The sequence below is a fragment of the Cynoglossus semilaevis genome, chromosome 17, assembly GCF_000523025.1.
Source record: "Cynoglossus semilaevis isolate Cse_v1.0 chromosome 17, Cse_v1.0, whole genome shotgun sequence".
Lineage (NCBI taxonomy): Eukaryota > Metazoa > Chordata > Actinopteri > Pleuronectiformes > Cynoglossidae > Cynoglossus > Cynoglossus semilaevis.
In genome coordinates, this window is record NC_024323.1 from 3,369,886 (window position 1) to 3,383,425 (window position 13,540).

The 13,540-nt window shown below is 39.0% G+C and overlaps 1 protein-coding gene across 6 annotated transcripts in view; it reads left to right on the forward strand.

Annotated features, from left to right (window-relative positions):
- shank1 (SH3 and multiple ankyrin repeat domains 1) overlaps nt 1–13,540 on the forward strand; it is a 64,920-nt gene that overhangs the window by 15,947 nt on the left and 35,433 nt on the right. For all 6 annotated transcript variants that reach the window (XM_008329379.3, XM_008329381.3, XM_017040640.2 and 3 more), the window contains exon 2: nt 4,420–4,974. In XM_008329379.3, the coding sequence (XP_008327601.1) occupies nt 4,471–4,974 (504 nt within the window). In that variant the 5' untranslated portion in view covers nt 4,420–4,470. The remainder of the gene's footprint in view (nt 1–4,419; nt 4,975–13,540) is intronic.

Here is a 13,540-nt window from a genome sequence, read left to right on the forward strand (position 1 = left end):
TTACAAGAAATGTCTCTTACATAAACACACGCCGACATACTTACAGATAGAAAAGCTCTACAAATTCAACCAAATTTACATCATATTTAACTATTTTTGTCCAGACTTTTTTTTTGTAGAAGTAACAGTTAACAAGATTTGTCAAAGTCATAAAAAAAGTATTCATACAGTGTCTGATGATTCAGGGAAGAGATCCGATAAATACCACAGCTGTGACAGTATTAGTGTACTGTTACTTTATACTTTATATTTTTACCATATAAGGACACTGCTGTGTATTTTAAGGCTTATTTTTGAAGACTTTTTCAGGAACTGATCAGTATAGTATAGGGGTTGGCACCTCCAGTTCTGGAGGAATTGTGAACTCTTCCATGTGGCTCTTGCAGTCCTGTGCTGCAGCTTTTCTATGTTTAAATCCTGTTGATTTTCACTCACCTGTAGCTACTGTAACGTTTGTGATCACTGACAGAGGAAGTGTGAGAATTAATGAGGTTAATATAGTTTTCAGCTGCTCAGTTCAGTGAGAGTGTTAACCATGTGACCCAGGAGTCCAGCACCTCTCCAAGGAGAACGTTGAGACGCAGAGATTTGACTATGAAGTAGAGCAGATCATTATCACACGTTTGCATTAGGGCAGAATCGAATCGCTCCATCGTCCTCTTCGTCATCACAGAGATAAACGCACCTCTGCTCACCTGCACACGGATCATTCATTATGACGGTCTATTGTGTGAGCCTTGACATTTCTCCGGGGAGATGATTATCACCTTCTTTTATAATTTTCTCCCTGTTCCACTTTAATTGACAGTGTAATTGTCTGATAGGTTCAGATTCAGCCTTTCATCGCAGCTTTATTTTTATCTGCCAGTTCAGCCAGACTTCGGCAACCCTAACAACCGTATGATGGCGAGAACGCCTAACAAACACAACGGTCACAACCTGTGATTTCACATTATTTTTCTGAGAGTCTAATGAAAACACTGTGGCGTGGGTGGTTTTTGAACAACATTTCTAACGTGGCAGTGAATTTTCTTCAAACAACAATCTTCATTTTTACTTCAAACTAAATCCCCTTTGTTGGCAGGAAAATGTGAAGAGAAAAGGAACAATCCAGAAACTACAGACACTGCCTCATTCTGAGTTTGTTTTGAAAGGATTATTAGAAAATTATTTGATAAAATCTGGGCTTAAACTGAACTGAATAGAAAACCAACTGTGATACCTAATCTAACCTAATCTGACCTAATCTAACCTAATCTGACCTAATCTAACCTAATCTGACCCATAGCCAGAGACTTTAAGGACTCGGATGTCACTGTCAATTATATTATTTATACTGTATCTCATGTGTTTAGTGTATTTTGTTCATGCATGCATTCATGCATTTATTCTTTTTAAAGCAACAGAAAAAAACATTTGTGTTCAGATCAAAATATGTCAGACCCCAGGGTTAAAAAAAAAGTAATTTGTTAAGAAATGATTTTAGGATTTAATGGAAAAAATGCCAAAAATGCTGAGACAATCATTTTCAAAATAGCCTGTAACTGTGGAAGTTAGTTCCTTTAATTGTGGGCGACTTTAATGACCTTGAATCTACATCAAATCTAAATGTGTTTGATGTTTCTTTATAGCTTTGAGCTGTTTGATCATTCTTCTGGACTGACTTTCAGCTGTATCTGCTCTTACTTTGAAAGTTTAATCTCAATTCTATGATCTTTATCTTTTGACTAATTTTTCAGCTTTTATATCCATATTATATCTGTTATTAAACACTTTCAAATTAAAAGCACTTAGTGTAATGAGGACATCACTGAAAATGTTGCAAAGGGAACTTCTCAGTTTTTTGGATAAAAGTTTTTTGGCAAAAAAAAGTTATAAAAAAAGGAACTGTAGTTTTTGACCCTTTCACCTGTGCTATCACATTTCACGCCGCTGCCGCTCTAATCTATGATTAAGTTGAATTCATTTAGAATAAGATGTTGAGAACATGTATAAATCAGTTTTTAATGTAATTTTGGTCTCCAAACCTTTTTAATATTCCACTCTTAGCTCCAGTGTTTTTGTCCGACTAATCAAACCTCTTAAACCCAACTGCTCCTCCCTTTGCCCCCCCCCCCATCCCCCATCTCTTTTTTCTTTGATTACTCAGCAGTAAATGCAGAAACAGGCATAGTTCATTTCCATTTGTTATCATATCTTCTGTGGGCACAGCACTCTGGTTGGTTCTCTCTCTGCTCCGTCCTTCTCATTGTGCCCTTGTGTTCATCCATCGCCTCTGACGATTTCGTCTCCTCCTCTGTCATTTCCTCCTCTCTCTCTCTTTTGGTTTGCTCTGGGCTTGAACTAATTTCATTGGAATTTTCCATCCATCCTCCAGCACTTGCACTTCCAGCATGTAAATTCTCAGAAACAGCTTTATGTCAGAGGACTCTCATTAATTGTAATTCACATTTTAAGGAAGTGTTCTAACTTTACTGTGAGGCTTTCAGACATAATAACTAAATAATCTGTTTTTAAACAAATGCTCAGTACATTGTATTTGTATTACACAAATCCAAAGGGAGATTTTTAGGCCAGCTCATTCTACAATCCATATCTTGCTTTATTTATTTAATAAATGCCTTGCAACTATTTCCTATTGGATGTGACGCACAGACGCAGAGATAATGGAAAAATGATCATAAATTATTAATAAAAGTAAATATGTAAAACAAAGTAGACAAGAAGAAGGAAGAAGTTATACATAGTTCTGGTAAAATGTATGATATAATAATTGACGTTATGAATAATTTATCACTTGTGACTGTGCATGGAGTTATCAAACGTCTCAGCTCCTTAATCTGCACGAGTGGGCGAGTGCATTCTGGATGTTTTCCCTGTTAAAGTCTAACAGTTTGCTGCACAGTTTTCCTTCCAGTCTTCATTATTTGTCACAGTTAAGTGCAGACGTTTGTCCCTTAATGGGATTTGTAAAGAGTTGTCTCCGCAGTGTTCTTGGCGAGGAGTCCTGAACTGTGTTTGTTTAGAAAAAGTCAAAGGAAACAGGCAAAGAAAGGGTGCTGACATGTGGCGTACAAACAGGAATTATCATCAAGTCATTGAGTCAAACACTGGTGTCACTCGGAGTCCAATTTTCCCTTTCACTGACGTCAAGTTCTGCATTCAGGAGTCTGTTAATTTAAATGACAGGGTTGAATAATTGGTGTGCAGACTCTTTCTAATGTGTTTATTAGGATCTTGTTTGAAAACATAAGAGTTGATGAAGCATATTTACCCCTTGAAACATGAATAATTCTCTCTCTCTCTCTCTCTTTCACACACACAGGACCAGGCCTATTAAAATTTTAACGTCTCCTCATTATTTTCACGGTTAAGATTCATTTCAGTGAAATGAAAACAAACAGCTTACTGAAGGAGTTTCTTATTTTCTAATACATATTTCCATGCAAACTGGTAACAGAAGGTCTGGTTTGTACAGTTCTGTATCGTTTTACATAATTCTCTGCACCGATGGCAAAGAACATATTAAATCTGTGAAATAATGTGCAAAAAAAAAAAAATGACTGTCTTAGACAGTAACTATAACAAATCACACAGATATTCCATGAGTTTCAAAAAGTAGAAACAATTTATGTTGATTTTGAAACGCTGATGGTGATAGTCTTCGTATGCAGTGTGCAAAATCAGACAAATGGAATTTCTTATGCAGGAAGATTACGATTTCAAATACACTGGCAAGTAAACATTTAGTCAGCAGGTGAGGTACCAACAGAGGGCGATGTTGATGGTTTACAGTTATTATTATTATTATTATTATTATTATTATCAATTCCACAAGAATTTTAAAAGTAATTATTAATGAAAAACTTGCCATTTCACTCACTGACAGTAGAGGCAGTGAAGGCATCAGCCGTTCTATGGCAGTCAGATGGAAGTGAGTGTTTCTTCAGTCCAGTCCTGTGTGAATTCCAGTGTTGTTTGTGAAGTTTTGTGGGGAGCTGTCCAGAATGTAGTGGTGCTGAAAATCCTCAAACAGCACAGTAAGCCAACCGTGGGGGCCACTAGGGGCAGATCTGTTATCTCGCTCAGGTTGTGCTTGAACACTGCGGTGCTCTTATGCAGCCTCTCTCGGCCTCCTCTGAGGTGAAGGCGAGAGTGTAGAGTTTATCATGTGAAGAGCTGTTATCTGTCTGAGCTGCAGATGTTCACTGATAAATAATCTGCAGGTATGGACCCTTCATTGTTGGCTGCTTAAATGACACGAAGTGGGTTTTTTTTGTGCACATTTTAAGTTGAATCAGTCTCTTCCTGTGAAGCCAGTTTGTTGTCTGTAATAAATACATGAAGAATGTGACTGATTAACTGTTACTACAGTCGTTCTTCCTCTCAACTGATCACTGCTTGTTCTCCGTCCTGCAGTGACTCTGTGGGAATGATGGTGTTGACACCGGTGCTTCCATCTCTGGTGCCATGACAATGCCATTCAGCCCCCTGTCCAGCGACGAGGAGCAACAAAGAATGCTGGGAAACAGTCGACATCTTTATCCAGGGGCAGAAGACGAGGAGGAGGAGGAGGAGGAAGAGGAGGAAGAAATGGACGACGATCGTGATGAGGATGGGGAAGAAGAGGAGAACGGAGAGTTGGAGGGTGAGGAGGAAGACGACGACGAAGAGATGATGGAGGAGGTCAGACGAGGAGGCCTGTCGAGGGCTGGCCGAGGTGAAGGTCACAGACAGTCGGGCAGAATGGCCGCGAGGTCCAACGTGGACAGACAGGTGCGGTCAGGGAATCCTGCGCATACAGTAAACCCGTACTCATCCAATCCTGGGAACACACACCAACAGGCAGCCAATCAGATGCAGCAGCCACAACAAAGGAGGTTGAAGGAGCGCACCATCAACTCCATGCCCTCTGAGGATGCCCACATTGCAATGATGGTGTTTCGAATTGGGATCCCAGACATAAAGCAAACGGTCAGTGATGAGTTTTTTTTTTTTCTCACAGAATTGGTTATTATGTCATAAAGATAACAGAAGAAAGATGTTTGAGCAATTCTTGGGAAGTTGTGGGTTGATAACAGACTCTGGAAGTCGTTATCCCAATTTGGTAATTGATTGTCGATTGGTATCGGCGCCATCGTTAAGTTAGAGGCAAACCGTGCGATGTAAAGTGCAGCACTTTGTTTGGTGTCTTGGTTTTTACTACAACTAGCAACTGAACAAAGTGATGAGGCCTGGAAAATAAAAGAAAACCATTCAATTTATTCCCTCACCCCCCCCCCCTGCATCACCAGCAGAGTGACTGAAGGGAGCGCTAATAATCAGTAAAGTGACTATCAGAAGAGGCTGAGCAGGACTTTCAAGGTGACCCGGCTACTGAGGGAAAGAACCAGGCAGCCGGAGACTGAGCCAAATTGTGTATAGGAGCAATCACAATGAGAAAATGGTATGCAGGCAGGAATTAGATTAAAACAACACTGCAAGCAAGAAAGGATTTGGAGAGAGAGAGCTGAAGTGAAGAGAGGAAGGGGAAGTGTTGCCTCTGGCTGTGTGTAGCTAAAGAGCTTTTCTAAGTGCTGCGATAAAGCATCTCATGCCAGGTGTGACGGCTTTAAGAGTCTGGTCCATAATCGTGACAGAGTGAGCTAGCAGCGCTTCACTTTCCCACAACCTGTCTTAGGTCACGTTACTGAAAAGTCTCACATAATTTGTCAAAAATTTAAAAAACACATTTTTTAAATGTTATCTTTTTAAGTCCGTGTCATTTTTTTTTCCCTTTAACCATCCAGGGGTTCAAACCAAAAACTTTATTTACTGGCAGCTTCCTGATGATTAGCAAACATAAACACCTTCTTCACTGGCAAATGTCCATACACTGTATACAGTAGGAGGAAATGAAATATTACACATACAGTAGATGGGTGTCAGTAGTGTGGTCAAAGTTTCTGATGTTCAAAATCTCTTCATCACATATGATTGTGTCCCTGACATGGAGCTGATTATAATCATTATCCAGTTGATTATTAGTAACTTACATTATAAAGGAAAAAACTGAATTATATCATCTGTTAACAGTTGGGTCCCAGCATAAATCAATAGTAAAAAAAGCTACATATTTACCAACATACTGACCAGTTGTAACTACACACTGATAACCACGGGATTCTACTGACATCAGACAGAGTTGTTCTGACATTTTTGTCTCTCGTCTTTTTATTAAGTAATCTAGGCCTATGTGATGTGTCGGCGTGATAAATCATCAGCAAAAATAAAACTGCAAATGAAAAATGTGTTGGTGTGTGCCTGTGTACATCCATGTCTATATTTTATATTTGCTGTCCCAGTGCACTATAAATGCTTCGCTCAATGTGTCTTCCTCCGTCTTGCTGCTCTGTGATTTATTATCGATCTATGCATGAGTGTTTTGGTGTGTGTGTGTGTGTGTGNCCATAAATATTTCACTGCTGACTATACATACTGACAAATGGGCATCAAAGTTTCATTGTGTGAAAGAGGAGAATGGGGTTAAATACTCAGGAACAGCGTGATGGATTTGGAAACGTATGTGACTGAGAGAGGTGACTGATGAAGGAGAGAGAACGTCATTGACAAAAGGAACAAAGAAAGAGAGACATAAGTAAAGACAGAGAGAGCAATTGATTAGAGATGACAGAAGGAACAGTAGACGTGGAGACAGAGGACGAGATAAGGAGAGAAATAAGTAAAAAGTGGAAGTAATGTCACAAAAAGTAGCATTAAATTGTACAGTTGTATTGTATGGTGTATTGTATTGTATTTTATATATAAAGACACTCTATATAATATGTAGTGAATAAATAATTTGAAAAAGAAATCCACTGTTGGAATAAAAAAACCCCCAAAACTTTAGTAACAGACACGTCTTTCCATGTCTTGAAGAACCTGAAGAATTTTGGGCAACTTTTTTTCCCCTCGTCATTTCATAATAAAATGTAAGGAACTCTGAATGTTCACAGGAAGAGAAACCATGTTCGGAATGTTGAAGGGGGCTCTGGGCAAAATGCCTTCAACTGAATATGAGGAGTGGGAGTTGAAGTGATTTTCTTTTGATTTTGGAAAATGTCTCATACTGTAGCACACACAACTTATATTTAATAATGATAGGATGTAACTAATAAGAGATGTTTAACTGTTGAAAAGTGATTTCACTGCTCTGACAAACTCTGAAGAAGTCTTGATGATGGGTTACAGCGTCATAAGTGTGCAGTATATTTGTTCAAATATATATTTTAATATATTACATTTAGATTTATGCATTTAGCAGACACTTTTATCCACTTACAGAGGAGGATCAACATTAGGCTTAATGTGGTTCCTCTGGGAATCGAACCCAGGACTCTCTGCTCTCTGCTTCTGAGGCAGACATGCTCATCGCTACACTGTGGAACCACCCATATATGAATTCACAGAATCAGATCACCTTTAAATATTAAAACCCTAACACACGTGACCATGGTCTTCACACAGAAATGCACTGACTTGGTTCATGTTTACATATATAGTCTGTTATAACCAGATATTCCCTCTCTCTCTCTCTGTCTTTCTGAGTCTGTCACTCACTCACTCACTTTCTCCCTGTCCTGATTTCACCTCTTCAGGCCTTTTGCAAAAATGCATTTCCATCTTCTTCTCTTCTCCACTTGCTGGGCCTTGGATATCGTCCCTGTGCTCTCCCACTACATTAGGTCTGTTCTACATGTCAGCTAATTCACCCTCAATAAACTGTAATTGCTGGTTAATTGTGCTGTAATGGGATGAGGGAGGGAGCGTAGCATCGAAATGCAAATGTTGTGAGTCGACTGGGGGGGTTTGATGTGACGAACGAGCGCCCACGTGCATGGATGGAGAGCATACGAGAACACACACACACACACACACACACATTGGCAGTAAGATAACCATCAGTCAATGCTGTGCAGCCATGAAATGATCCAATTTACTCCATTTGATCAGAATTCCACCTTCAGCTAATCCTTTTGATACAGCAGTTTAGGTTCAGTTTCCACAAAATACAAAACATTGGCTTTGCACGAGTGAAAAGTTCATCTTCTTTAAGAGTTAACTTCTTCACCAGACTCAGCTCCCTGTAGTTTGCTCCAGGTTTCTGGGACACACGCTGATTTTTTTTCTGTGAGTGTGTAAGAACTGACCTGGGTCTGTGTTGTTTTGTCCTCTTTGTGAGGACCTACGGGATCGACTTCTGCAGTAAAACGCCCTTCAAGTGTGCTCATTACTTTTGGCTGGATGATTAGGACAAAGTTTTGCAGAGTAACCTTTTCTGTGGCAGTCAAAAGCATAATATTGAGCTGAAAACTGTGCTTTAAAACAGTTTGTACGTTTTCTAATGAAATAAATGTGATGAAACGTTGGACGAACAGCTGCAACTGTTCATGTGCTTCTCGGCCCCTTGGGGATTTGGCAGCTTTTTGAGTAAAGAAATAATAGATGAATAAAAGAACAAAGTGCTGCTAATGCCCTGACTAAATGTCAATCACACGGTTTAGAGCGGACACTTAAAAAGACCAACACGAGGATCTGCGTCAAATCACAAGGTAGATATATTGCAAAGTTATATCCTTCATTTCCATATCATATATATTATATACATAGATTTTCTTGTGCTACTTGGTGTCACACTGCTGTCAATGCAGATGAACGTCACAGTTGTTTCCTTTAAAATCCAGATCAAATTTAAACTAGGGTAGATCTTGGACAAGCGTCTGTCAGTGAGGATTAAAGTGACACTGACAGACAGATATAAAGGGCCTATAGGGGGCGATCCGTATTGTCAGGGGAGGATTTTGGCCTCTGCTGCACTGAGACACAGCCAGTTCTGTTGGATTTATATCTATCGCATCTCACTCAAGAAAAGTGGGACAGGCCAAGGGCTGTGGTAAAAGTTTTCCTCCTCACTGTAGAAACCCATTTATGTTACAAAGGCCGGGACATTTAACTGTTATTAATGGATTTCTAGCCATTCAGGTCAGCAGGTTTATAAACCACTGATGACTGAGTCTGTGTTTCACTCGTCTCTGATGTGATCCTGTCACAACTCCCTGCACATGTGAGAAAATCACCTGGTCGGTTCTGAGTCACTGCCCTAAATGTAATGCTTGCTAACAGAAAACAACTCACTGTCACTGTTCTTCTGTACTCCAGGGTGAGATGTTTAGCAGCATTGCTGAATTGAGAATGGTGAAGAAGTCAAAATAATAATCAGTACTGTAAGTGATGGTTTGGATTTGTGTAGTCAAGTAAAATGGTTTAAATGGCTCTTTTGGTGTTGAAGGCTACACACTTGTCCTGTGTTTGACCACTAGTAAGCAGAGAGACTGAGAGAATAAAGACAGTATGGGATGAAGGAAAGGCTGCAGCCGAGCATGAGATAAAACAATGGAGGCAGCAGAGGAAGGGGCAGGTGACAGGAACACTTCACTGAAATTAATTTGCTCCTCTTATGAACAAGAGCAAGAGAGGGGTTAGAAATAGATAGATAAAGAGAGAGAGAGAGAGAGAAAGAGAGAGAGAGAGAGAGAAAGAGAGAGAGAGAGAGAGAAAGAGAGAGAGAGAGAGAGAAAGAGAGAGAGAGAGAGAGAGAAAGAGAGAGAGAGAGAGAGAGGGTGGTGGCTGGAGTGTTTTAAAGAGAAGGCAGGGATAGAGTGAAATCTGTGGATACGCTAATGTACGTGTGCAAATGTAATGATGGATGACGGTTCCCTTAAGGTTTCATTAAGGACACAATAGTCCTGCAGAGAAAGGCTGGACATACAGAAACACAGAGAGTTGCAGGAATAAGTGACAGAGCTGTTCCAGAAAGACTGAGCGAAAGACAGGAGGAGGGAGAGCGAGTAGAGAAAGGCAGAGGAAGTTTTAGAGCAGCATGGACAGAGTGAGTGGGCGTGTGTGAGTGGGAACGTGTGATCACAGATGCAGAAGACAAGACAGAATTTTTCAGTCGGCGTGATAATAAAACCAGAGGAGAATGAGATGAGACAAACGCTGCAGGTGGATTTCAATCTGGAACCAAAAAAAATGAAATAAAAAATAAAATTCCTATCTGTAATATTCTATAAGACTTTTAAAAAGTTTGTGGATTAAGCTTTGATCAAAGTTGAAGGAATTGAGAAAAACATGACAATCCAAGGATGCATTTCCACACAAGAGAATTCTATCATTAATGATAGTTTCCTAGAAGATGATAAATGTTTTGTGGAATATTTGGCATAATATAAAGTAATATTGTCAAGTTAAAAAACAGACATGGCAGAAATAGTCAAAGGTAAGACAAATCGTGGGCAAAACATATATACATACATATAAATACATGTACAATACGACAGATGCTTAGAAGATGTTCAGAACCTGCTTGAATGATTTAGAAGATCAATCTGCGATGGGCTCTAATTGGCTGGTCTGAAGCCGGGGGATGATCCTTATTCCTGGAGGTATTTGATCAATAAGAAACACAAACGACTCAGTACACTCTGCAGTACTCCGAAGGCTGCAAGTCTGTGAGTAAAGTAACAACAAGCTGTACTGGATGATAATTTGCAGTCTGATCGTGCAAATATTGTTTACTGAATCCTCAACCTTTTTCTCTGCTGCAGTGAATGTGTTTCGCTTTGGAGTGTTTGTATGTTTGCATTGTCTGATGGGACTGTAAATGTTTTTGGTCAGCTTCTAGGGTGTATTCATGGTATTTGTTTGTACATATGTGTGTGTGTGAGAGAGAGAGAGAGAAAGAGAGAGAGTGTTTGTATTATCTAACACAATAAAACAGAAACACATCTTTATCTGTTTTCTTTTTCATTCTCTCAAATTTGAAATCCGTTTCCTTCCCTTTGCTCTCTGCTGGTAAGCAGACGCGCGCGCGCGCACACACACGCACGGGAGCAAACATTAACTTGAAAAAAAAAAACCCAACCCGCACACCATACCCCATCTTCAAGGGAACGCTGCAATGTTTCCATGGCAACAAGCAGCTTGCTCCACTAATGAACTCGGTTACCATGGTGACCAGGAGGTTGTGCATGCACAGAAACAGTGAATACAATTGCAAAAAGAAGATACCGTATGTCGCTGCTCTTCATATAAACTGGCGTACTTCGTATACGTGTGCACGCACAGACACATGGCACACGTTTGCGAGTGTGCATACAAGTGCGTGTGTTGATGTGCACGTGTAGGTGCGTGTGCATATTCTCGTATGTGTTAGTGAGGGTTTACACGAACGTGCATGTGTGTGTGAGAGGGTGGTGTTCATAGTTTATGTGTGTGTGTGTGTGTTTAGATAACACACAGTGAGTAAATAAGCATTCTGGATTATGGAGGGAGACTTTGTGCAGTAATGCAGTAAAAGTCAGAGATGTTACTGGCTGTTCCCAGACCAGTCCTCCTGCAAACCAACTCCACTTAAATAGAGTAGGATGAAGTAGGATGAGAGAAATATGGAAATCAGTGGCGAACACCTTGGCCACTTCCGCTACTGCATGATGTGTTCTGTTAAGTTCTCGCTGACTGAGCTGCTCTTCGCCTAATGCAGCTGAACCCAAAAACCCAGAGGAAACGCTCAAAATACTACACTAATTTCCAGCGGCCGCCGGGAATCACCCCCAGTTTTTTAAAGCCCGATTTTGTCTCCCCCTGCTGGTTAAAATGGTACCATCAGCCTCAACATGCTGCAGAGGTGTCCCATATTAACCATTGTCACGTTTATTGCAATTTTATTTAACGACTTCAGCAAAGAATTGAATAAAACGCCACCAAAGTCACTCGGTTTTCTCACAATACACTGTCAATAACGTTTTTAAACCATATGCTATACCTTCAGAAACGTTCACCTGGTTATGTGTCTTTTGAAACAGATAGTAAGACAATGCTGAAACAAAGTAAGTAAATAATAAAAATATATGTAAAAAACAAATGTGGATTTTTTCTTTCAATTTCTCATTTTTTAGGACTATATAACTACTGTGGTTGCTAAATATGTAAACTATGTTTTCCTAAGAAAAATAATTTTGTTTATGGGCTTGCTAAATGATTGATGATTATATTTCAAATTTGGTTTCAATTTCAAGTTGAGAAGTTTATATGATTCAAGACTATAAAAATAAAAACAAGCATTTAAAATACAAGCTAACATCACCCACTGGATCCATCACCAATTCTCCTCAAAGAATCCAGTCATTTCAATAAAATCTTCACAGATATCTCCAGTCTAATCCACAGAGGAACCATTTAGTACTTTCCTTGAAACCCATTTGGATAGAATGCTAAATTATTTTGTGGGCGTGCTCTGAAGGTATTAATGAAAATTGTTATGAAAATTTGATGGAGACGTGAGTCATTGTCCATTATTTTAGATGGCTCTTAGCCAAATGGATTCAACACATTGATGAGATTTTGATCCACCAGTATCTGAGTCTCATCATCCTCACTCTCAAAAATACAACGGTGATAATAATAATAATAATAATAATAATAATAATAATAATAATAATAATAATAATAATAAAGTCTGAAGATTTGTGGTTGTGAAAAAATCTTTAAAAACAAACAAACAACTACACCCTTAATTCAGAAATATTTGAAGTATAATTGGACAGTAAATTATCTTTAAAAGCTTCAACATTCCTGAAAACATATTCCCACAGGTGGTCAGATATTTTTAACTTTGTTGATTTTAGTAAGTTGTATTAAATAAAGCATTATGAATGAAATTCTAATAATTCTTTAAGTCACCTCAAAGAGATTTTCATGTGTTTCTAGCACATTAGAGCCAAGTCCTCATCTTCCAAAACAGCTGCAATTTTGGGTGACCTGAAAACCCACAAAGCATACTGCTAAAATTGGAAATGACAAATTCTCTCAATTTTGTTTGATACAGGGAGAGGGAAAAGTTTGGCATTGACCTCAATTAAGTCTATAAAATGTTATTTAACCTATTATGCTGCAATGTATTATTTACATATATGGAAATATATATTTTTATGTGGCTCATAATTACCACAGATATATCCATGAAGTTGAAAGCAAGCTAAATAATGTTTAACGTAGGAGCAAACTGTAACAAATGTTACAGCTAATAGGTGGTTTGGTTAAAGGTTCTGTTATCTAAACTTCAGAGAGCTCAGATCCTTCAGGCTTCTCATTTATTGTCCTTGATGTGGCAAAACAAACAAACAAAAAAAAACTGATGAAATACAAACGTTTGTTCATAAAACACATCTTCAGACTTGTTAGTAGCTTTTTTTAACGAATATAACGTTCTCCCACAGGCCAAGCTAAATTAGCTTCCCTTGGCTAAAAATAAAATTAACCAATCAGGTGAGGCTATTATCACGCTCCCCTGATTAGTCAGGAAGTCAAAGGAATCCATGAACCCGTTAGCCTCAGGCCAATTAAATCGCTGTATGATATCAACGTCATTTACGATATTAGCGGAAGTGATTTGTCTCGATAACTTGGAAAGCTAGCAAAATTATGATTCGGCTCAGTATAT